At 37.5% G+C, this 23,958-nt stretch overlaps 1 protein-coding gene across 1 annotated transcript in view; it reads left to right on the top strand.

The window, feature by feature from the left end:
* The window catches only part of LOC135473347 (cadherin-related tumor suppressor-like), an 85,690-nt gene that overhangs the window by 13,819 nt on the left and 47,913 nt on the right, over window positions 1–23,958 (top strand). Inside the window, exons 2-4 of the mRNA XM_064753197.1 lie at window positions 19,110–19,308; window positions 20,692–21,035; window positions 21,644–21,845. Coding sequence (XP_064609267.1) covers window positions 19,110–19,308; window positions 20,692–21,035; window positions 21,644–21,845 — 745 coding nt within the window. The remainder of the gene's footprint in view (window positions 1–19,109; window positions 19,309–20,691; window positions 21,036–21,643; window positions 21,846–23,958) is intronic.

Genomic DNA, 23,958 nt, shown 5'->3' with positions numbered 1-23,958 from the left:
TGGTTGTATGGGGGTAGAGAAATCCAAGGCAAGGGGTAGTATAGTGTTGGTGGTCTTAAATGAGGGAACTAATGGGTAGATTAGCAGTGACCTCTGTAGCTCCTACCCCTAACTCTAGCTGCCAGTGTCCCGTGCCTACCTATAGTGTTTCTTTGTCCACATTCCCATTTTGAATTACAGGTAAATAACACCTGACATTAAAAAATGGATTTGTCCACATTACTGATGCTGTTAAACTTTAGACCCGTATTGTATGCCAAATGTGCTTTTGTCGCAGACTTTGAGATTCACAGCTGACATTATAATCAAAAAGACATTATATGTAAATTCCAGTAATACAGGTCTTACGGTATCTGAGTTTTATGGTTCTGTAGGAGTGAACGGGTTGTTGTTTTGAAGGCAGTTTTTCCCACTGCACGTGCAGACTTCATACACACATCCAGTGCATATTGTGACACATGCACATATATGCATTATGATTATTATGATTGTGGTTGTCAAAGTTTGAAAATTTTGTCAGCTGTTTATAAACATAACAGGAATTTGTTTAGAAATTATTCGTATGTGTATATGTAAATCGCATGCGGGGCAAGAGGAAACCCAAGTTCAGCTGTCCAAGCTCATACAAGATACATAGGCTTAGATCGACCTAAAATTTTGAGAGATGGTTATAATTGATGATATTATGAGAAGATTTAATGAGCTGACCTGGATATTAAAATAAAGTAGATGTATGTATGAAGTTTTAAAGCATTACATATCAACAGTTGTTCGGCATTGAAGAGGTGAATTGTTCTGGAATATGAATGGTTTAAACTCTAATCAAACAAAAATAAAATATATATTTCAGGTATAACTGTTCATTTGCCCGATATAACTCAATTCATGCTTTATGATATTGTCAGGAGTTTGAATATGTTCATCACACCAATGCGGTCGTTGTGAGTTCAAGTCCAGCACATGCTGGCTTCCTTTCTGACTGTAAGTGGGAAGGTCTGTCGGCAACCTTCGGATGGTCGTGGGTTTGCCCCAGGCTCTGCCAGGTTTCCTCCCAACATAATGCTGGCTGCCGTCATGTAAGTGAAATATGTTTGAGTACAGCATAAAACACCAATCAAATGTGTAAATAAATAAATAAATATGTTCATCAGCAAGTGTGTAATATACATATACATGTAGATATGTGTACATACATGTACCTTTCAAGCTACACCTGTTAGGGTAGCATCTGAGAGCTTAGAAAATCAAGCCCTGCTTTGAAAGCTGAAGCCAAATATTGTTTACATGTCTATAGATGCGTTGTTGAGAGATGGGCAGTATTGCACTCTAGCTGCCTGTCGCTAGGTGAGTTGTACAGTGAACTTGGCCAATTAGCTGCATGGCTCTTTTTCCCACATAACCTGTAGCATTTTACAGCTCTACCTTCACATGTTCGTTTGAAAGTTAGCAGTTTTGTGTGAAACTGGAGCTGGGAAGTTAAAGGGTCAGCCCTTGTTGCCTGTATATAGATCTACATGTATACAGCCTAGCTAGCGATAATTCTCAAAGGAAACGCTGTCGCTTTATGTGCTGTTAATTTGCTCCACAGTGTGCGCTTCAGTCACATGTACAGAAGACTTGTACTTCATGGTACGGCAAGCCTGGAAATAAGCAGAAGGACTAGGACAGTGTTCTGCACCACATAGTTTTTGGACAGGGTCTAAATGTTTGGTTTGACAAAAATGTCATGTAAATAACGTTTTAACTTTTTAACAAAGTGGGTAGCTTGGAAAATTTATGTGGAGTAACAACATAAAAATTATTTCCAGGCCTGGTACATGTACATGTAAACTGAGTGTCCGAGTTAGGCAGATTTGCCATAACCTTAGTCAATCTCTTTATGTCTATGCTGGCATGAATGTGGATCTTTTGTGTGTTATTTTGCTGGCATACTGGCATACTGTGAACATTTGTATACATAAACACACTGAATTATCCGACTAGCACCAGCTTGAACCAAATGTTTTCATATTTCACTCACACTTTTACTCCCATAATTGTTGCAAAGTATCAACATCTGATATACAGATATATACATGCTGCTGATAAAATATGGCAGATAGCACAGTGAAGTGAGGTGATTGGAACAAATAGGGGCGTATATTGCTAAATGTTTGATATGTACATGTACCTGATGTTATATGCCCTGAGGTTTTTTATTTTTTTTGTTTTGGCTGAAATTAAAGTAACAGCTGATGTTTGTCATGGTGAATACCAACATGCAGACCTGTGATGTGACATACGTAGTCCTGCAGCTTGTTTTCCTGCATCCTAAGGCCTGAGGGCTTCTAAAGTGCCAGATCTCTATCACAATAAACTCAAATGTTCTGTCTTTGATCTTTCATTTTTCATAAACCCCAGGCTTTATTAAACATGAAATTTAGTATGATGTTTTGCATTGAAACATGCAAGCTTAAAGATACACCTATATGTAAAAGCTTTGCAGTTTTAGTGAACAGTCTTTGTATACTGTATGTGTTACAATTTGTTCTGCTCGGTGTCATGCCTTTAAATCATTTTTATTTTAAATCAGTATTTTATTATTTGAGAAAGTATTTAAATTTGAAGTCATGCTGCCCCATTTGAACCGTATTGTTTAGTTTTTCTAATGAATAGATATACAGATTTGTGTACACATGTACATGTATGTGTTTGTGGAACTACTCTAATCCCTCAACCATTTTGCATATATGAAAGAACAACTTTCAGTGAAATTTATGCACATTTTTAATTTGATTTTGGAGATAAAACAATGTTGGTTGAATCAGCCAGTTTCAGGGCTTTATAAGAAGTGTGTTAACACTCATCACAGAATAATGCCCTCAGAATGTGTTTGAATAAACACCTTGCAATCATCTGAGAAGGCTGAGGATTTACAGTAATAATGCCTATCATTTCATTGGTGGTAAATTATACTAAACAAATATTTAAGAGATACATGTTTCGACGAGAAATTATTTATTTTAGACAAAATCTAAAATACCAAAATATTCATATATGCATTTATACTATCAGAAGAGGACTTCTCAATTTGTCAGTTGGTAAGGACTATCAGGGTGTGATCTTTGATGTTACAGATACCCATGGTCAGGCCTGGGTGATCTCTTATGGGTATGATTGATTGTTAGTCTGCATCTGCTATGGGTGAAGTGTACTGTCCCTCTCACATGGTACAGCATGTCAATCATTCCTTTGTGGTAATGTGGTAATCCCAGTTTTATTTGTAGCCTTGGGGATGACCAGTCAAAAGTATGTGGAGTGTGTGTCACAGCTGACTGCTGGCAGTAGGCTTGTGATAGCAAACCAAGGCCCTGCTCCAGGCCTGCTTGTGAAGAAAGCTGGTAAACTGATAGAGAAAACATGAGGGCTTTCCCCAAAGGGTTTATATTCCCCAGCTCCCCCACCCATATTTTTAGGACCCAGGGACCAGTGCCCGCCTGGTTTTCACCAAGTCTGTCAACTTTCCTCTGCCGTTACAACAACATCAAGCCTTCCTCAATGTCCAGATGTCTCCTTAAGAAAACACTGTTTCATGGAGCCGACTGAATTGAATATTTTAATTGAGTTCAGTGGCTGACCACAGGGTTATTTTCTGTTGTATGTACTATGTGTCTGATTTATAAGGAGCTGAGATTTATTTGTTAAACAAACTGCAGTGTATGATGGTACTGGAGCACATGTACCTACGTGAATGTACTTCTTGTACAGGTGCACTGTCTGAAGTATAATTGGGTGCTTGAACAAAAGACTCCACACATCCACAAAATATACATTTCTGCTTGTATGTTTGCAGTATTAAATGTATTTGTGTGAGCGAAGTGAAAAATGTAATTTAAATGTATTTTATGGGGAAAGAAAAATGTCTACCTGAATTATGGCAGGAACAAAATTTTTAAGCTACAGGAATTTTCAAGAATTTGTTTGTATGCATGCACATTGAGCTGTTCCTATAGATCTGAGTATGATGAATGTTGTACGACATTCGAATTTAAAGAAGATGATACACATCTCAGTGATATATCTTTTTCACACGGTTACAGACTCAAAGCTAGGCGTCAGATAGTGCATTTATGCTACAGCAGGTGGAGAAAATCCATGATACTCTAGCTGAGATGATATGTATAATTGATAACATTCACCAAAAAAATGCATATAAATATTTCTTGAAGAATTTTAACTCTGAACAGATCACTGGTAGAGAATCAAGCTTGCCTGGGAAGGCCTGCTAATCATAGATTGGACAGATACATCAGATCTATGTTAGGGTAGTAAGTTTATGTTTTGAAGTTTTTTTTACTTCTTTGAAATAATGAGATTCATGATAAATTCCATCAATTCCTACTTTATCCTGGTTGTTAGTACATGTACCTAGTGAAAAAAAGAAGTGAACAGGTGAGCATTCAGTTAATCTGCAGAATGAATAGTTTGCAACTCCAGGGTGTATATTTTTAATGTTTTGAAACCATTTGCACGCAATAATGCAAGAGTTCATAAATTTGCCATGACTTACTATTTCCGTGTATTCTTGTTACAAACATGAATACAGTATTTGATGTGAAAATGTGATATGAAGATTGCATATTTTTATATCTCCATGTTTCCTTTTAATATATGTTGTTGTATTACTGCTTTATTGCCTATATAATGAACACCTTGCATGTTCAACCAATTTATATGTAAGCTTATGAAAACTAAGTTTGGTTCCTTTATTGGATATGGTAATAAGTTTGCAGATGTGTGACCAGGAAATATTAAATGCATTTACATCGGTTACTAATATGTGTAAGTTATGAGTTTTGAGAAAGTATGCCAGAGAGGGTGGTTCTCAGTTGTGGTTATTTTTATGAAGATATTTGATCAGTTTTCAAGCAAAGTTAATTTTGGGGTAACAGAAGTGCACCGGCCAGTTTTTGTCCCCGAACACATCACCGCCAGATAAACTTTGTAGACAAAAAAAAAAAACAACAGAAAACGTACATGTACTTGGCTAAATTCCGTGGTGACTTGTATTTGAACTGTATCAAGTAGATTTTCTTGTCTGGCCACTGCTATTATTCACTGCCACTTATAAATTAGCATTATTGTGAGAAGGACAAACTTTTTCTTGAGTTTCCTAATAAATTGTGGGGTAGAGTTGACATATTGTTATATTTCTATGACCATAATTGGTTAGACTGTCATATAAATGTAATCCATTTTTATTTTTCACACATTTGAAAGTAAGCCACATCTGGAAACCTTTAAAAACGAGCTGCCATAATTTATCCATCAAGTTTTAAAGCTGAGCTGAAAAAAAAGGAAAGAAAGACATGGATAAACAGTATAGACATGCAGGGACAATAAGGATACAAAATGACATGTAAATATACGTGATTCTTAATGAAAACTTACTTGTACATGAAAGTTTTATTTCATTCTGAAAAAAAATTGCCCAAAAATTATCCTGTGCTATGGCCGGTTACTTACATTTGCTCAGGTAAAACCTTTATGCCTGCAGAGTGGACATGTCAAAAACACTAAATGTTTATATACTTATACATATGTATTCATCCATCCTGTGTTAAATTTAACTTGTCGTGGTGGTGATACAAGGACAGAATTATTTGATGAGCGGCAAAAGGTAAACCTCGTTGTTATTGGACATGACAGGTAGAATAATATAACCAGGAATGTGCCCGATGGTGACATAACATCTGGAACGGAAGCTTTAGGGAAGGGAGAGAAAAGTTTACGAGGCAATGGAGAAAGGGGGAGGGGTTGATGTAGTTAAGTTTGGAAGATTGATTGCAGATCTTGTGAAGCCAGTCGTAAGACCGGTAACGGAGTTGTCTTATATCCAGGTATAAGGGACATCCAGCTCCGCAGATTTTTGGGCCTCACTCGATAAATATTTGCGACAAACAAACAGCCATGACTCTGGTTCCATTCCTGTCTTTAGCGGCCTCTCTAACGACTCCGAGAGAATTAGAGGCCAAATTCCTCCATGACCCATATGTGTTAAGTTTGCTTTGGAGATAGATCTTCGAAATATCCTCGAACCACACACTCCATGCTCGTCCTGTTCGCATTACACCTCACGTCAAACCCTTAATTGAAATCTGTTTTAGAATTTTTTCTATCGTATTAAAACTTGCCAAAAGTTGATTTTGATTTACCTTAATGATCAAGTGTTATGGACCTATCTGGGATTGAAGCCAAACTATGCATGTATATTGTTGTGTTTTGTCTGTGGCTGCAACATGTAACCTTCCTGTACTTTACACAAGAGGTGTGATAAACTGTCAGCCAGCCTACAAGTCAGGGCCATGCATTGGCAGAGAGAATGGGCCATTCTTTTCTGAGTAAACAGCCACAAACAATGCATTGTGACACTGGTAAAACTCACTAGATCAGTTTTCAACAATATCGGTAACCCACAAAGTTTTCTGAAGGAAGAAAAAATAATTGGAAGATACAATGCTTGAAATAAATGCTTTTATTAAATTTATGAGGGTTACCATGATGTGTTTAAGATAGGTTTGCGTTTGTGCTTACATTTCCATACTGAAACACACTGTGGGAAAGGTTTGTGTAAAAAAAAGAAAAAATGTCAGTAAAGGGATATCAGTAAACATGTATGTGTGTACATGTATGTATGTAATCATTTATGTACGTCTACTGCCATATAAATTTCTTGCGAGAAATTCAGGTGAGCGGTGTGGATGTATTCTGGTGCTATTCATTTTTTTTTTTTAATTTTTAAATCTGATCTTCCAATCCCTGCAAGGTACTCTAGCACAATGGAACAGTTGATTGCCAAAATCCAGGTAACTGTGCTAAAGTCTACCTGTGAAATGTCAGCACTGGTCATGCTCGGGTCCTTTGGTGCACCAGTAATTCTCCAAGACCTGTCACCTGTCTGGCAGAGCTTTTGCATGCTCAGGAAAGGTCAGAATCACCCAAATTTAACCCAAGCCGTCTGTCTTAGGGGCTTTCTCCCTGGCCACATTACAATGACATCAGTGCTACATGTAGGCATGTTACACTTAGCGAAATGCTTTTCTACATCATCTTTCTTATCTCAAGCTTACTCAATCTACCAGTGCATCTTCATCAACAATGTACACAACAATGAGGGTGATTAATGAAGGGCGTAGGTCAATGTGCGATCGTAAGTAACTGGGTACAACTCGACGCAGTTGACATATGTGTTGCACTTACGTTGAAAAAGTGAGCAACTGGCAGCATCTGATCGGATTAAGTTTCGGTGCCCATAGGACGACTACGTCTGGATGCAACTGTGAGCAGATACTTATGACAGCACTTATGACAGTTTATGATGGTGGGGGCACTTGTGCACGATGCATGGATGTAATTGATATAATATAATATACCTGTAAGTTTTCTTTTCTTTTGAAAGTGAAGGTTTCTTGGAAAATTCTCTTGTCCATTTAAGCCTCCAAATATCGCATTCTAAAATAGAAATGTACCTACTGCCTCTGTTGAGATTACATCTCTAATGTACTTAGGCGCCATGCTTTTTACAACCGTGATGCTGAGATTTTATACCATTGATACAGATTTAGACTCAGGGAATCTGAAAATACTTATTACATTGTAAATATCTGATACTGATAATTGTTGAATATCAACAATTATCCCCAAATTTGGGGGGATATCACTGCACTGATGGCGCCCATCTATGAACGACCCTTGTCTCGGTACTCTAGGATCACGTAAAAAGGCACGGGATCTCAAATGTAAATATTGATGAGATTATTTCCCACCTCATCCGTCCACTCGGTGGTCGCCATTTTCATAGAGTAACTTGTGCATCACTGGGAGCAGCTGTGACCAAGTGGATGCAAGCAAGCGTAGATCGACGGAACTGGGTACAACTGGATGCTTCGAGTTGCAGAAAAGTACAACATGTTCAACTGCAAGCAATGCTAAGTCAGCAGTTGTCGGTGATCGCAGTATGCGTAGATCAACTAAAACCATCATCCGATCATATGCTTGCAGTTGCTTCCAGTCGCCCCCAAGAACTCAGTTGCTTAAAGGGCAGGACTGTGCCTCCTCTGATGCAGTGTACGTGTGTAATTTTGCTGTCTGAAAAGATGTACATTTTGTTACATCTCTTAAGCATATCTATGCCAAAGGATACACATTATTTTTTTATTACATCTAAAAATATTAAAAATGTTCATTACACTGTATGACAGGAGCATATACATGTTATATATGAAAATATCCAGTGTTATCATAATGTACCAATTTCCTTCATACTGCAGCAGTGCGATTGTCTCCGGGTGTTTTATGTGGAAATTACCCTGCCACCCTGGGGGTAATATTTATAACCCAATCACACACCCTAAAGGAGGCTCTTGTTTTGTTGACCTATTATCGTTACCTGTCGTTATCAATAGCAGATGAAAGAATATCTGTCCCTTATCCACGAACTCCAAGCTGATATATGACTACTTAATGGCTGGGTCATTGGCAATATGTGTAGACATTTATCCTTGTTTTGACTCATGCAGGCTGGAGTTGTCACATGTAGATGTCTGGCTAAAATGAATGTGTGTGCTTGAATGTTTTACTGGCAGTGGTGTTCGAAACACCTGTTCATTAAGATTACATATAGGATTATCAAAAATCAAGGACTGAAAGGTAAAAATATTCACGCATTATGAGTTTGAAAGAGAATACATGTAGATGTATGTATATAAAGAGGCCTTTTTTTTTTTTTGCAAAATTACAGGTGAAAAACTAATTGAGATGGCAAAATAATTAAAAAGATTAGGGTGGTGATCAGCTCAAACTTGTATGCATTGTCGGTTAGAAGTGTTACTCGCATTGAAATGATTTGAAGATGTCTCTAAGTATATGGTCGTTACTCTCCATGTGTTTTAACATTTAATGACCATAAAGATGATAAATACAGATTTGCATCAGGAATTAGATGTATTGATTTCATGGGAGTATTTGAAACAGGATACAAGAATGATGTAGTCTTGTCATGAGTTTGTGTTTATACCTAGGGGTCTAGTAACCCCAGGACAGTAACAGCTAAGTACATGAATTAAGTAAATTCCTCTGTGGGTGCGGAAGAGCCTGCATGTGTGGGAGGGGTAGTGCACTAAACTTTGTGTCAGTGCTAGTAGCATCTGCAGGTTAAAATTAAAAGATGTAATTGTAGTGCTAGAAACTGGTATAAGGTTTGACATAAAATCTCCACTTAATTGATCTAGTATCCGTGTTCATAGATTTTTTTCATGGTAAGACAACCCCTCCCTGCCATCATTTGTAAGCGATATCTATTATGTCTGAAGTCTACACTCATTTGACAGCCCAGTGTATGGTGGCCAAATGAGACCAGCGTATCATTATGTTGTACCTGTCATAATGCAAATCATTTCACCTGGCTGAACATAATGAAATGCGTCATGTGATGGAGGAAATCATTATTTCTGCCAAATAAACACAGTTTTTATGTGTGGCTTTCAGGAAAAACCACTTTGTTGTTAATCTGATAGTGGAAAGATAGCCTTTGCTCTACTGGTTTTGTGATAGAATGGACATGGTTTTCAGGAATATAAAGCGATAAATTTTTTTGTCCCGACTCTTGATAGTCTGATTTTGAGGGCGTGGTGATGCTGTTCTGGATTTACCATGTGCACATAGTGCATCTGAAGGTATATTTACCTGTTGTAAAAGTGGCCTGAAATGGACTGACTGTAGGGAGGCAGAGTGTTTGTTCACAGGTATTTAGTATAGGCTGGTGAATCAATTTGCGAAGAGGGACAGTGGAAGTGTACTGACATAGGTAATACAGGGCCAGTGCCTGCCACATAGGCTGTCATCATTGACGATCTGGGTCTATAGAGCCAGCAGATCTTTTATAGTCCGCCCATTGTGGGCCACCCTTGGCTGGGGCTACTCTGTTTGGCTGTAGTCAATACAAGCCCTCTGTGTCAACATCATTCGGCCCTGTATCAGGGGTAGTGAGAAGGGTTTGGCTTTAGCATGGTCCAGCAAAAAGTTTTGTCTTGTCTGAGAAAGCTGTTGTCAATATTTGGCTAGTCAGCCTTTAACAATGTATCCTCCTGGCCTGGACTTCAGGAGACTTCTGTGGTCAAACATAACAAATCGGGACCTGTGAAGGTAGACATCCCTATGGCTGTACCATTACCCCAGCACAGTCTAGGTGATGTTACACTGTAGCACCTGTTTGCTCTTCTGTGGTCAGACATCACAATTCGGGACCTGTGAGGGTGCACTTAAGCACTCTAGGTATACTTTCTACAGTGTAAAACAACACTGTCTAGATGATGGTACATAGTACCATATTCTTGTGTAGCTACACACACACGTACATGCACACACATCACGACCTGTTTCACACTCTGTAGAAGTAACAAATAATACCTGATTCAATACACATAACTTGGTACACATGTGTGTTGCAGTATGCTTGAGATTTTAAATTGATTTTAAATCTCCAGATGTACCCCATGTCATGGGCCCTAAAACAAATTACAGTGTATATGTACTTTAATGCTCAATAAACACATAATTCAGTTAATCGCAAAAAAGCAAACTCAGTTATTTTTAGATAAGAAGATGTTGAAAAAATATTTATCTCAAAACTTTGGGTTTTAATTATTGTTTTTTCTTCCACTTACGAAAATTTTTTTGCTTTGATTTGTTCAAAGATACTTTTTTTGCATATATTAATAGTTTACCAGTAAAGGATCTTATTAAATCCAGAAATTTGCATCCTCTTTTGTTTCAAAATACTCAAGCTTTATTTGTTTTTGTTAGTTTTGGTGGGGTTAAGTAATTATGAAGTAACCCTGGAGCATTACTGTGCAATATACCATCGATAGGCACAGTGGATAAAAAATCAGAAGGAAGTTAGCTGTCAAATTTATCAGGAAGTTCACATTATAAAGGTTTTACTTTGTTTTAATAGAAGCTTACATATGATATACTAATACTTGTATGGAACATAAAAATTTCCAACAGCTTCATTGGACTGTAGTTCTGTGTTAATAAAGAACAGAAAATTTGTCATGGGTGAGTATAAAAAAAACAAATTATGTGCTAACCTCCCTGTAGTTTCCACTCAGACAATAATTCTGACATTTTATTTAGTTTCATTTGCAGTTTACTGTTCGTTCTTTAAATTACAGAAAAAAAAAAAACCCATTGAAGTGTGTAGATGCCCCTGGAACTCACATTCGTATATCTCTGAACGTATTTGTGTGGCTTCCCGCTGACACTGTCAGAGTTAATTCAGCTTTTTGAAATGGTAATTACCAAGTGCTAAGGGAGTTTTGTCAGTTAAGAAACCTGTGTAGTTTATTCCTTACCCACACAACTTGTCATATCGTATTAACATTAAACATGGCCTGACCCATGGCATTTACCATCTGCCTACATTTTTTTTTCACATAGGAAGAATTTGTCTGCTGTTTAATAACATAACGTGCATGCACATGCATATGTAATGTTACTGATAGCCAGAGATGCTGTTTTGAAAACTGTCTGGATAATTTGTCTGTGCATTTGTGTATGATTTATATTTACTGTGATGCCAGTTTTTATTTTGTATTTATTTGTAACTTTTTGTTTTATCTTTGTTACGTGTAACAACTATTTCTGAGGCAGAAATGGTTGGGTACTCTGTTCATTTATATTTTTGTTTGAAAAGACATGATGGAATCTATCCCACAGGAGCTGAACATCTTACCTGGCATAAAATGTATTTATTTGGTAGTAAAAATCATCCTTTGTCTCTGTCTGGAAGTTTATGAACCATTTCCATGGATTTTTGCTGAATAATGCCGCAGGCACTCTTGTTTCCCTTGAAGTTGCCGCAGTATGCATGGCATTATGGGGCAGCTGTGAGGAAGAGGGCACGATAGATCATTTGATGACCTATTGTCTGGTCTGGGGGGATGATAGTTTCCTGCAGTTGTCTAGAAAAAATGGTTGATGTAATGGCTCTTCAAAGTTGTAAAATCTACCTGAATCACCTAGAGATGTCTCCAGGCATTGCAGGTAGCGTCTGGTCAGTTTTTCTGACCATTCCGCCTTGTCCTAAATGGCCATAAAACTTGGTTTATGAGAGTGGTCAGTGGGTTGGTTTATTGCTGTGGTCACTGGCACAATTGGTCAGTCTTATTGTTTGCCCACTTCAGGTGAACCATTGGGGATCATTTAAGAACTTGTAAGCAGAGATCTTCATAGAGATAACAAAATCTGTGTGGAACTAAATGAACTGAAAAATAGAGATTTAACATTGTCATAGACATTAACAACAGCTTAACAACTGGCAATGAAAACATCTACAATATGGCTTCAAACAGCAGGTGACTTCAAAGCCTCTTAACGCAAACATGTACACGTATGTCTCATCTTAACTGTGTTCCCATGAAACAGCAGCAGTTGATTCCGAGACAAAAAGCCATCACTGCAGGCCTTTGTCCACATTAACATATTACCCTGCTTTTCTGTGTCTATTTTGGAGCTGTTCAGAGTTTTTAGAACTATGTTTATAGGCTAAATGAGTACCTTAATTCATTTAGACTTGTTTTTTTTTTATAGCATGTTGCCTCTGTTCTAATGTACATTCTAATTGCATAACCCAAAGTTTGTTGTGTATGTGGAGTTAGGTTTACAATCCATGTAGTTTGCTACATGTATCCTATAGAACTGCTACATGCACATGTTGTCTATTAACATGGCGATGCATTGAAGGTTACAAAAGATAGCAAATTAAAACTTTTTAACATGTGCTATGCCAGTCAAAAATGGCACGGAGTTAAGCAGTAATGAGGTGTCTTTTTGAGACCCTCTGTTTTCATGCACTTCTCATGTACATGTATCAACAATATGTTTTTATTTTTTAATTTATTTATTTGACTGGTGTTTTACTCCGTACTCAGAAATATTTTGGCCTCACCCATATGTTCTTATACATGTATAATACAGTATTTGTTCGACGTACTTGAAATTGGTAGGGCAAAGTTCATGTAAACATACACTGAGAGAAAAGTTTGGATCAACTGACTCAAAAATCTGGGTAATTCAGTGGAGTCATTTGACCATGTTAGCTGAGTCATGGATGACTCCTGTGAGTTTTCCGACTAACCAAATGAGTCAAAATATAACCAGATGTGTCTCTTGACTGATTTGGTGATATGACTCAGTTTTCTGAGTCGAATTAGCTCCATTGAATTACTCAGATTTTTGGGTCAGTTGACCCAAACCTTCCTCTCTGTGTATACATGTACTTGGCATGAAGCAGGATTAGAACAATATTTTATATACTCGTACAATGAGGAAAAGATGGGAGAAATTGGCTTGCTCATTACTTGTGTGCATTCATACATGCACAGTACCTGTGTTGTGTTACAGAGCTTTACAGGTGTTGTATGCAGTGTTTTTTCAAACACAAGCATATTTACAAATGTACGGTGTTGGTGGTGGTGTAATTGGTGTAATAGTACCCGTGGACAATACGATTTGCAGACCTGTTAGTTCTGGTACTTACAGGCGATATAGATAGAAGTTCATGTACAGTTGAGTAGACAAGGATACAAGAGAGAGATGCCATCTAAGTAGGCCAGTAGATAGAGGCGTCTGTTGCAGAGAGTGTATGACTTGTTAGCTTAAGCGCATTCTGCCTTACCAAATGTTTCCTTTGAGACCAGGGTTTTCCAGGGACGAGTTTCAACACCCCAGGCTTGTTGTGTTAAGGGGAGGTCCTAATTAAAAAATAATGTGTTGATAGGAAGTATTGCAGGGTTGTGATAACTGACAACTGGCATTGGGTGCATGGTTTACTTTACTGGTCGTCCTTCTCTTCGCTACTTTATTTCTTAGAGGCAAAGAGCTCTGTACATCCCAGTCACTCTGTGAACTCTGTAGTATCCTGACATGTGCTGAAAAACATAAGCCATTCATCTAAGCAACCAGGCTGTTCCCCTTAATTGCCACTTGAGTGAAGCAGATTGCTGGCCAGTTCAAGAATCCCTTTTAAATTGAAAAAGCAGAGTGTTTTTAAAAACATTGCTGGTACTGGCATGTACATGTATGTATACCCACACAGTATTCTGCAGCAAATCCTGTAAGATTTACTGTATTTTCACAGTAAACAATCAACCGATGAACACTCTGGACCTGACAAGTGAATTAAAGTCAATGAATTAAATTCAATTGAGATAGGATAGGTAACTTTTTACTTTTATTTAACTAATTTGTTTTACTAATATTTAAGACTGGTCTGACAAATCAATCTGCAGATGCTATGCAATTGCTTTGTGCTCTGCTCAAGGACAGCACACTCATGTACATATGATAAGTGTATGCATAATACATCAAAGGAACTCTTCACTTTATGTAGTAGATTTTCGGTGACATGCATACGAAAATAGACACAGCTCTGGGGAATATTGGATTCATTTACTCTATATACGTGTGGTTGGAACTAATCAATAGGTTTCTCTCCTTTCCCGCCACACGTAGGATGGTCTGCCAGCAACATGTTAATGGTCTTGAGTTTCCTTGGGTTTGCTCCCACCACAATGCTGTGGTTTTCCTCCCTACCACTGTTGTAAAAGGGAAATATTTTTGAGTACGGCATAAAACACCAATCAAATAATTGAGTTTCCCTTAAATATGTGGTGTGTTACCTTTTTGTCTTCTTGTTTTTGTCTATGAAGTTTCCAGTTGATATTGAAATGTTAACATTTACAGTGTATCATAATTAAACAACAAAAAAACTAGACATAAAATGAAGGGAATTGGTCATTGTTTAGAGATTAAGGTACTTGCATTTGCGTGATTCATACAAGATGTAGTTTCAGTGTTTTATTTCCAGCATGAATATACATTTCAGGCTGAATGTGTGTGTCATTGAATCTGACCATCCCAAGTCATCGTTAATGGCTTTTCAGCAGTAAAAATGTCACATTTGTTAAAGTTTAATTGCCCTGATGTCTCACAGAGTAAAGAAATCCCTGAATATTTATGAATTTGGCGCTGGCATCTTTAAAGAAAGACATTGCTGTGGACAAATTTTTTGGCCAGTAAAACAAATGGTATCCGAAGGAACAATGGTGTCTGTTATAGCTGAGATTGGAAAGAAGGGCATGCGTGCAACATGAAAATATTATAGATTTGAGATCATATGACAAAGTTTTAATTAGGCTTAAGGGGATAAATGCTGTCAGATGTGCACTTGGTTCACCGAGTTCGAGATGCCAAATGCATGTTCCTCTATAAAAGAGTTTCATTGTTTGCTGTTGTCATAAGTGTGCGAGTTATTTTCATCAATTCTTAGATTTTGGCTACACCCACTTGTCATTCACTCCTGTCAATCATCCTACCGCCACCCCCCCCCCCCCCCCCCAAAATAAAATAAAACAAAAACAAGCCAAAAAAAGCTTGATGCTTTGGAATCTAAATTGAAACTTAAAGACTTGTGTTCAGCGGTATGTACTTGTAGGTGGGCCATTTTACAAGCCCGGTCAGCATAATTTTTTTTTTGGTGATTTATAAACAGACAAGGGCCTGGATAGTGAACCTATTGTGGGGTTATATGGACACGATTTTTCCGATGAGGGTTAAAGCTGGACAGTCTGTGATTTATTAGGGAATAATTACCGGAAATCACTTAGTATGTATGACGAACACTTGACAAGGATCATCCATCATGTCCATGCAAACCAGTTTTTGGAAAAGTGACGGTTGTTTTCGGTGACGTACTCGGGGCCTGCGTAGTTCCACACTTACATGTATATTCTACGACTGACTAGGCTCACAGCATTGCTGCTTGCTAAAACACTACTCATGCACCATACACACTGCTATTTCTTTTCTGCATGATCTATCCCTTGTACACATTACAATCATTTTTTTCTGGATAAAAAGGTGATAAACAAGAAACTATGCTAGGCTAGTAAAATTGCTGTACAGGACTTTTCAGTGTTGTACAGTGATACCATTAATGGTGATTTTTAGTTTTAACTAGCAGATCTGTGAAGTGAAGCTCTGTACTCAAATGACTGTTATTAAAATGTCCAATTATAGTTGGAGCCAAATTTGTACTCATCTTAACAACGGACAGTTTGCTTTTTTGCTTGTTATTTCTCTTTGATCCTGACAAAGACATGGACGTTACTCACTGCGATAACAGTAAATGAATGACTCCATATGCCTGTACATTTCGTGCATGGGAATCATTGGAATTTGGTTAACTACCTGTCATGTACTTTATGAACTTACACATACCTTCATTTTTCAACTTTTTCAACTGCCTCTGCAACCAATATTTTGAAACATTCTGAGAGAACTATGGGGTGTAGAAAAATCATGTGTATAGTTTTATGAAGCTTGCATCTTCAGTGACACAAACAAATCCTTTTTAGCATCATCTTCATAATAATTGTATGTATGCATTCCACCGAAAAAAGTGCTTTAGTAGTTGAAAAGGTTGAAGATTTACAGTGTATGTCTACTGTTCATACATGTACATCCACCTGTAACTGGTGTCTTCTACATCCATATTGATATGTTATTATCAGTACAACTATACAAAATGTGATCAATCTAATGAGGTGCATGTACTCATGAGGGAAATAGATTTATTTATTTGTTTATTTATTTGATTGGTGTTTTACACCATATTCAAGAATATTTCACTTATACGACAGCGGCCAGCATTATGGTGGGTGGAAACCAGGCAGAGCCCAGGGGAAACCCACGACCATCCGCAGGTTGCTAGAAGACCTTCCCACGTATGGCCGGAGAGGAAGCCAGCATGAGCTGGAATTGACTCACAGCAACCTCATTGGTGAGAGACTCCTGGGTCATTGTGCTGCGCTAGCGCGCTAACCAACTGAGCCATGGAGGCCCTGAGGGAAATAGAATTACAGTGTATGTACAGCTATGCAACATAGTCTACATGCAGAATACTCTGTAAAGTGGAGATCTACATGTAAGTGTATTTCCTCTTGTTAAGGTTCCTAAAACTGATACGATATCTTGACTTTATCAACTCCACCTCAAAAGCTCAACTGTACAACATAGTCTATATTATATGCAAGATCCTCGATAAAGTGCAGGTCTAAGTGTGTTTTCCTGGTCATTTTCATGAAGCTGATACAATATCTTGCTTTTATCATTACGACCTCAAAAACGCCCAGTGCCTCTACTAGCTAATACAGCTAAATCTCTATTCTCATCTATGGCTATTTGGCTCTGAATAATATTAGGGTTGCAGGTTCAAATCCAGCTCTTGCTGTATGGCTGAGATCTTAAGTCAGGAGGTTGGAGATGTACGTGTACTCATCAAAGATTGACCAGTGGTTTTCTTCAGGCATTTTCTGATTTCTTCCACTTATAAACATAACCACCTGCATACAAGTGAAAAATTCTCAAGTAAAATAAAGAAAAGATGAGAGCACCTTAATTACTTTTGGAGGATAGCCATTTTATTGTATTTTTTTGGATGGGGAAAGGTGGTAAACATTATATTTACAGCTGTACATGTACGTAAAAATACAGCTTTTCCCCCTATCATGGGCATTGAATCTACACTGTATTTCTACTGTTGACGTTATCACACACTATATCAAACTATTGATTTACCTGAAACTCACCGATATCGTTACTAGATGTAAAGCAAGGCGCTACAAATGTTACCTGTGTCTTTGATCAGGTAATACAGGTGAAAACAAGGTCTGTTTCATTTGTAAGCCCTGATAGGTTTGTACCTGTTTAACTGGCCTCAGGCAGACAGTCCTTAGCACGCAGTTATGATCGCGGCCTCTGGATTTGCCTGAAGCATTTTCGCTTTTATGATTTATTGGAAGCTTTGAAGACGCTGTATACTGGCCACATCCTGCCCTTAGGCAGTCTGAGCATAGTACTTTGATGTTGAGGTCAGGCCAAAGGTTCGCTGTAAACTGATGGTCAGTCATCAGGCTTTGTTGTAACCCAGCCATTCGGAAGAGAAATAAAAAACCCTGATAAATGTATGCAATTGTTGGGGTGTTTTACTACAGGATATAATGAGCCTTAATCAGCGTCATGGGTTGTGAATACCAGGATGTGATATGTGTGCGGATACATTCATTCCTACAGTAAACGAAGAGGCGTGTTTTTATTGTGCATGTACCAGTCAAATAAATTAAATAAATTTATTTTACATGTCTTTTGTACATGTATAATTTTTATATACTTAGAGAGATATTACATGTACGTGCATGTATCGATTCCTCACTGATATCCCCGAGTTCTGATGAAAACACAACTCACCTATGTGTATACCTGTATTTTTTACATAAATACAGAAAACACAAGCTATGATGACGTAATTCCCTCAAAAGATTACCCTTTTATGAAGTGCGTAATCTCTGTTTAAGTAGGTTGATTAATCAGTTTAATATGGCAAGTCTCCTGCTGAGGAATGAGTGCACTAGGTGTACAAATTTACACATCCATAAGGAATTCCTTTGAACTTTGTGTACCTGTAATGAAATTTCTTTGCACTTTGTACTGATTGCATATGTGATGGCATCAACATGTAGCCCAGTCATATGATGTTTGTACAATTGTGGCTCTCAGATATATATGAGATTAGTGTTAAGGCTACTATAAACTGGGAGCTGTTGTAATATATGCTGTAACAAGGGTCTCATATAAATGTCTTCATAGATATAGATGGATAATATACAACCCTCCTCCAGTTAAATGTAGTTGACTTATAACATTTATATTTACTGGAAGTCTCCAACCTTTTCAACCACCGAAATCATCTTTTCAGTGGCATTTGTGTACACAATTATTCTGAAAATCACACTAAAAATGATTTGTTTGTGTCATTAAAGATGCAAGCTTCATAAAATTGTGCAAATTATTTCTCCACATCCTATAGTTCTCTCAGAATGTTTCAAAATATTGGTTGCTGAGGTCAGTGAAAAGGTAGAAGAAATCAGGTCTTCGTAATGTCATACATTTTGAAATAATACATATCCTCCAATTAAATGTACATATATTTATATATTTATATTTTCCAGGTTCAAATTGAGCTGAAGGACAAAAATGACACACCTCCCAAATTCTCCAAGACTGTTTATTACATCTCTATGCCAGAGACCCAAATGGTGGGCACCAGCGTTACCAAGGTAACCGTGGAGGACAGCGATGTAATTGGGGAGGTGACACTAAGTATTGTGGAAGGAAATGATGATGATACCTTCAGAATTGATGCATCAGGTAAAGCACCTTTTCATCAATTATCCCAATAGAAAATAATGTACATTTATAATTACATCAGTTTATACATGAATTAAAGTTTTTCAAGAAATATGAGGATGATGGGTATCAACTAGTGTTTAAGAAGCTTTACTTGTAAGTGTAGACGTTTTGATGGCATGAGCGAAATCAGTTTTATCTTTGCTGCCGTTAACTCTAATTCTATCTCAAACGGTGAGGTGAACTGTGGGCTGCTGAATACCCAACCAGAGTGAATCAATTTTTCAGCAGCTTCCTTTTAGTACAGTTCTGATCTCTTAATGTAATTAATAATTTATATGAAATATGCCCCAGTATACTCTATACACACTATAATTAGGGCTGATTTGAGTGACGCACATTAAGCTGTGATGTACATTGATGTACAAGCATATTAATAAGTGGTTGACCTCATGTTGCCAACAAGTTCATCAAGTGTACTGTAGATTTCATTTCTATAGTCTTCTCTGAAGTTAATAAAGAAGTCAGTGTATGGTAAAGTGAACCCTTAGCTGTATGTCGGCTTTGTGAGCTAGATGTACCCGTCAAGGCTGACATCACATCATCTTTTCTCTCTCGTAGATTAACCTGATTTCTGCTAGTCCTGTACTTTGTTTTGTCATAAGACTATAGAAGGTGTCACAATGGTGGTTTTGTTAGGTTGAGTGTTAGAGAGGAGATGAAAGACCAAGCAATGACACAATGAAAAATGTATGAACGAAATTTAGTAAATTGGTACCGTGACACAGCCAACCTAAATGCCAGTGTCTGTCAAATAAAGGGAGCTACTTTAGAATATATGTATTCTTTGTGGCATTTCTAATTCCATAGAGTTGGACTTTTGAGTATTTGACTCAATACAAGATTTAAGAAAAGTTTTACATTGCAGTTTTCATTACAGGATACGAAAACTTCTACTCATAAGACATCAGCCAATATAACATGATAAAAGTCTTGGAATTTTACTATGAAATAAAGGAGCAATTTGTACGGTGAAGAGAGAATTTAAAGTGAAAAAGTTTTTCTCTTGGACGCAAAATCCAAGTGAAATGGTGGCAGCTGATTAAGTAGCACAATACAATTTTGGCAACTTTATTCTGGGGCACTGCTTTCAAAAACTTGGATTATAAGGTAGGTTTGTGAGGAAGTCTTGTAAAAAAAAAATGCATTGACTATGTCATGTATTTCTTAAACAAGCCTTGAAGTCTCACGTTTTTTTTTTGTTTTTTTTCAGGGTTTTGTAAATTATAGATCGTCAACGTATTACAAAGATGTATCACTCGCTCTATAACTGTACAAAACTTTTAAGTGTTGGCAGACTGAAGTGCTTCAACTTTACTTTGACCCTGTTTTACTGTTTTGCAGGTGAAATCACCAACCTGAAGCCGCTGGACAGAGAGCGAAAACCACACCACCATTTGAGGGTACGAGCCAGCGATGGCCTGCAGGACTCTCAGGCACTAGTCAGTATTGATCTTACCGATATCAATGACCATGCTCCACAATTCAAAAAGTCTTCTTTTTCCTTCGACATCCCGGAAAACACCCCGCTCTCCACAACAGTGGCCAGCGTCCTGGCAACAGACAGTGATGAGGGAAACAATGGTCATGTGACCTATGTCCTGGCGTCTGATTGGGGCAGTGATGTTTTTCAGCTCCACCCAACTCGTGGAACCTTTACTCTGATTGGCCACTTGGACTTTGAACAGGTAATTTGTTACAGTAATTGATGGCTCAGACATTAATATTACCAATGTTTCCTGTAATAAAAATCTAAGCATTAGTGACACCTAGACATACAGGAAACTGAAGACCATTCAGTTGATCCCCTATTTTATGCCCCATTGCACATCGAGCGCGAAATCATCCTTTTTCCAAAGATTTCTACTGAGAATACAAGTAGGCTTCCAGTACATTATTGTCTTGATTGACATTAGCATTGGTATAGACAAAACAAAACTGATCAACATTGTTAATCATTTGTAATTGTTTCCAATACTTGAAGAGAGTCTGCGTGTACATCAGCACAAAAAAAACATTTGATATTCATATAGTTTTTTGTGTTTAGGCCATTTCCTCTGGGAATGTTGTTGATTGTTTTGAAAACAATATAACTCTATAACAATGTTGCATACCAATTCAGTTGTTGGGATATTTGGTTCAACTTTCCTTAATGAAATTGAAGATTTCATCAAAGTCTTCGGTTTTCATTCAAGTTTTATTCAATTTTTTAATGTGTATTTGATGAAATTAAAGCTTTCTGTCTACCACTTGTCCATGTCCAGTCCGTTAGTTGTGTATGAATTTGTCCGTCCAGGTCCAGCACTATATCCTGACCGTGAAGGCTGTGGATGGTGGGGAACCTTCCCTCTCCTCCAATATCACCTTGTATATGAATGTCCTGGATGTCAACGACAATGTGCCTGTATTTGACCCCATGTCTTACCAGGGTGAGGTGTGGGAGAACGCCAGTGTCGGTACCAGTATACTTACCACCATGGCCACAGATACAGACTCTGGTGAGTGGCGGAATAAGAAACTTTGACTTTGACAAAACATGGAATACACATGGTCATACATGTTATACTTTGATAACGATCTGATACCTACATGCTGACTATGCCATTCTCCAGGTAGTTGCAAAAATGTACAAAACTTTAGGGCATTTGAGGAAATTTGAGTCACTTTTGCCATTTTAATATTTAGTTACTTTGAAATGGTTACAACTGATTTTAATGAATTGAGTGCTGAAATTATATTTCATGATTTTTACTGTCTACTAAAAATGGCTAGTCAGATTTTCACTCCTGTGTTAAGTCCAAATCTCTGACGTATTGTACAAACTCTCTCCTACAATTCTGTTCATGCATTTACAAAAATGACTTAGTTTTCCTACTCATTTCTTCATTCACATTTCCTGTGACATTCAGAGCTGCAATTTGTAGGAGTTCGTATGAGATAGACAAATGGACAGACAGTTTGACAAGACAACAACAAAAACTTCCCATTGTGCCAACAAGATGGTCTGGACTCTGGTCAGAGATTAAATTTCCCAACATTATTCCCTAAATAATCTGATATTAAGTTGATATCGAACCCAATAAATCTATGGCTGACACTCTAATCCTAGGCAGGCTTGGTTTTCACAATCTGCGCGTGTTTAAACAACCTCTCTGTCCCACAGAGTATAGGTTTCCCCATACTGTTAGGGCTTAATGCCTGTCCCTATCAGGCTAAGGAACAGGTTGGGATATGTGAAATCAATCCCCCCTTGAGTGGGCCTACCCCTGCCAATGACCCCGATTGGACACATTTATAGCTTCTCTTCTGATTTAATGATGCTTGTGAGAATAAATACCTGGTCCTTCTGCTTTTAGCTATGATAGAGATTAAATTTCATGGTAGATAGGCTACAATTATCTGATGGCAGGCCTCTAACCTGTGTTTATATCAGGATAGCACAGCACAAACTGTATTAATGTACCTTTACATTAAAGTATACATTTCCCATGAGAATAGTCCTTTTTTTTTCTATCAAATTTATACCTTCAGAACACATGTGACATTTTTTTTTTGTTTTTCTTTGGAAAATATAGACATTAATTTGGCAGGTGCTGACACATGGAACATTCATGCTTGCACTGGACATGCTGGCCTGAAGTTCTCCGAGAAAAACAAATCCGTTACAGAAAAGCAGGCTGAAATATTTCTCCTCTAGAAACTTCAGTTAGACACATTCATAAAAAAAATGCTCTGAGAATTCTAAAACTGTGGAGAAGTCAGGCTGCGGAATGCGGGTCAAGAAAGGGCAGACATTTTGATAGACTGGCAGCAAATGTGGATTTGTGAATGACTCCAGCCCAGGCAGTCTTTCTTTGGGAGAGAGAAACTTTTCTTATATCTACATATACATGTAGACACCAGTACTTAAAATTAGTCTTAAACAAATATTTTGTTTAAATTGATTAAAATGAATGTATATTTTCTAGTTTATGGTATGTTGAGATAAGAAAATATTTTTCTCCTAGAAGAAGTCCTATGAAAACAAGAAATTTCATACCAAGGGTAATGGATGTTCCCTCTCTGATCTTTTTTTTGTCGTCAACATGGACACTCATAAATAATCCAGTAAAACTGTTGTAAAAACATGATTATAATAAATAAAGGTCATGAAATCATATCTGTATTAACACATCAGCAGGAAACCAGTGGAAAATGTATTATCACATATATTGCAAGACTCACAAACTTGAGTATGACTTCCCTGAAAGACTAATGAAAAATTTGGTCCTTTTCATGGCATTCTTTTTGACTTTTTAAACTTTGAACACAAGTAGCTCTGCTTATATTGTGACTGGAAAGGAATTTCTCCCCTGTTATCCATGATTATTTTTCTTTCACCTCTTATCTGATACTTTTGTGTGGTAAAAAGGCTAAGTCTGGGTGGGATATTGCTACAAACCCATTACTTCAGGGCTGGTGCAGAAAGTAGTCTAAAGAAAACATATACAGTACAAGGCATTGAGTTCCCATCTCCTTTACACTACTAGAGGAGCCTCTAGCTATTAGACCATCTGTCTGTTCATATGTACATCTGTCTGTATGTACATCTGTCTGTCTGTATGTACATCT

Source organism: Liolophura sinensis, chromosome 8 (genome assembly GCF_032854445.1).
Source record: "Liolophura sinensis isolate JHLJ2023 chromosome 8, CUHK_Ljap_v2, whole genome shotgun sequence".
Taxonomy (NCBI): domain Eukaryota; kingdom Metazoa; phylum Mollusca; class Polyplacophora; order Chitonida; family Chitonidae; genus Liolophura; species Liolophura sinensis.
Note: the sequence above shows the minus strand (reverse complement) of the source record. Positions and strands in the feature narration are given on the sequence as shown.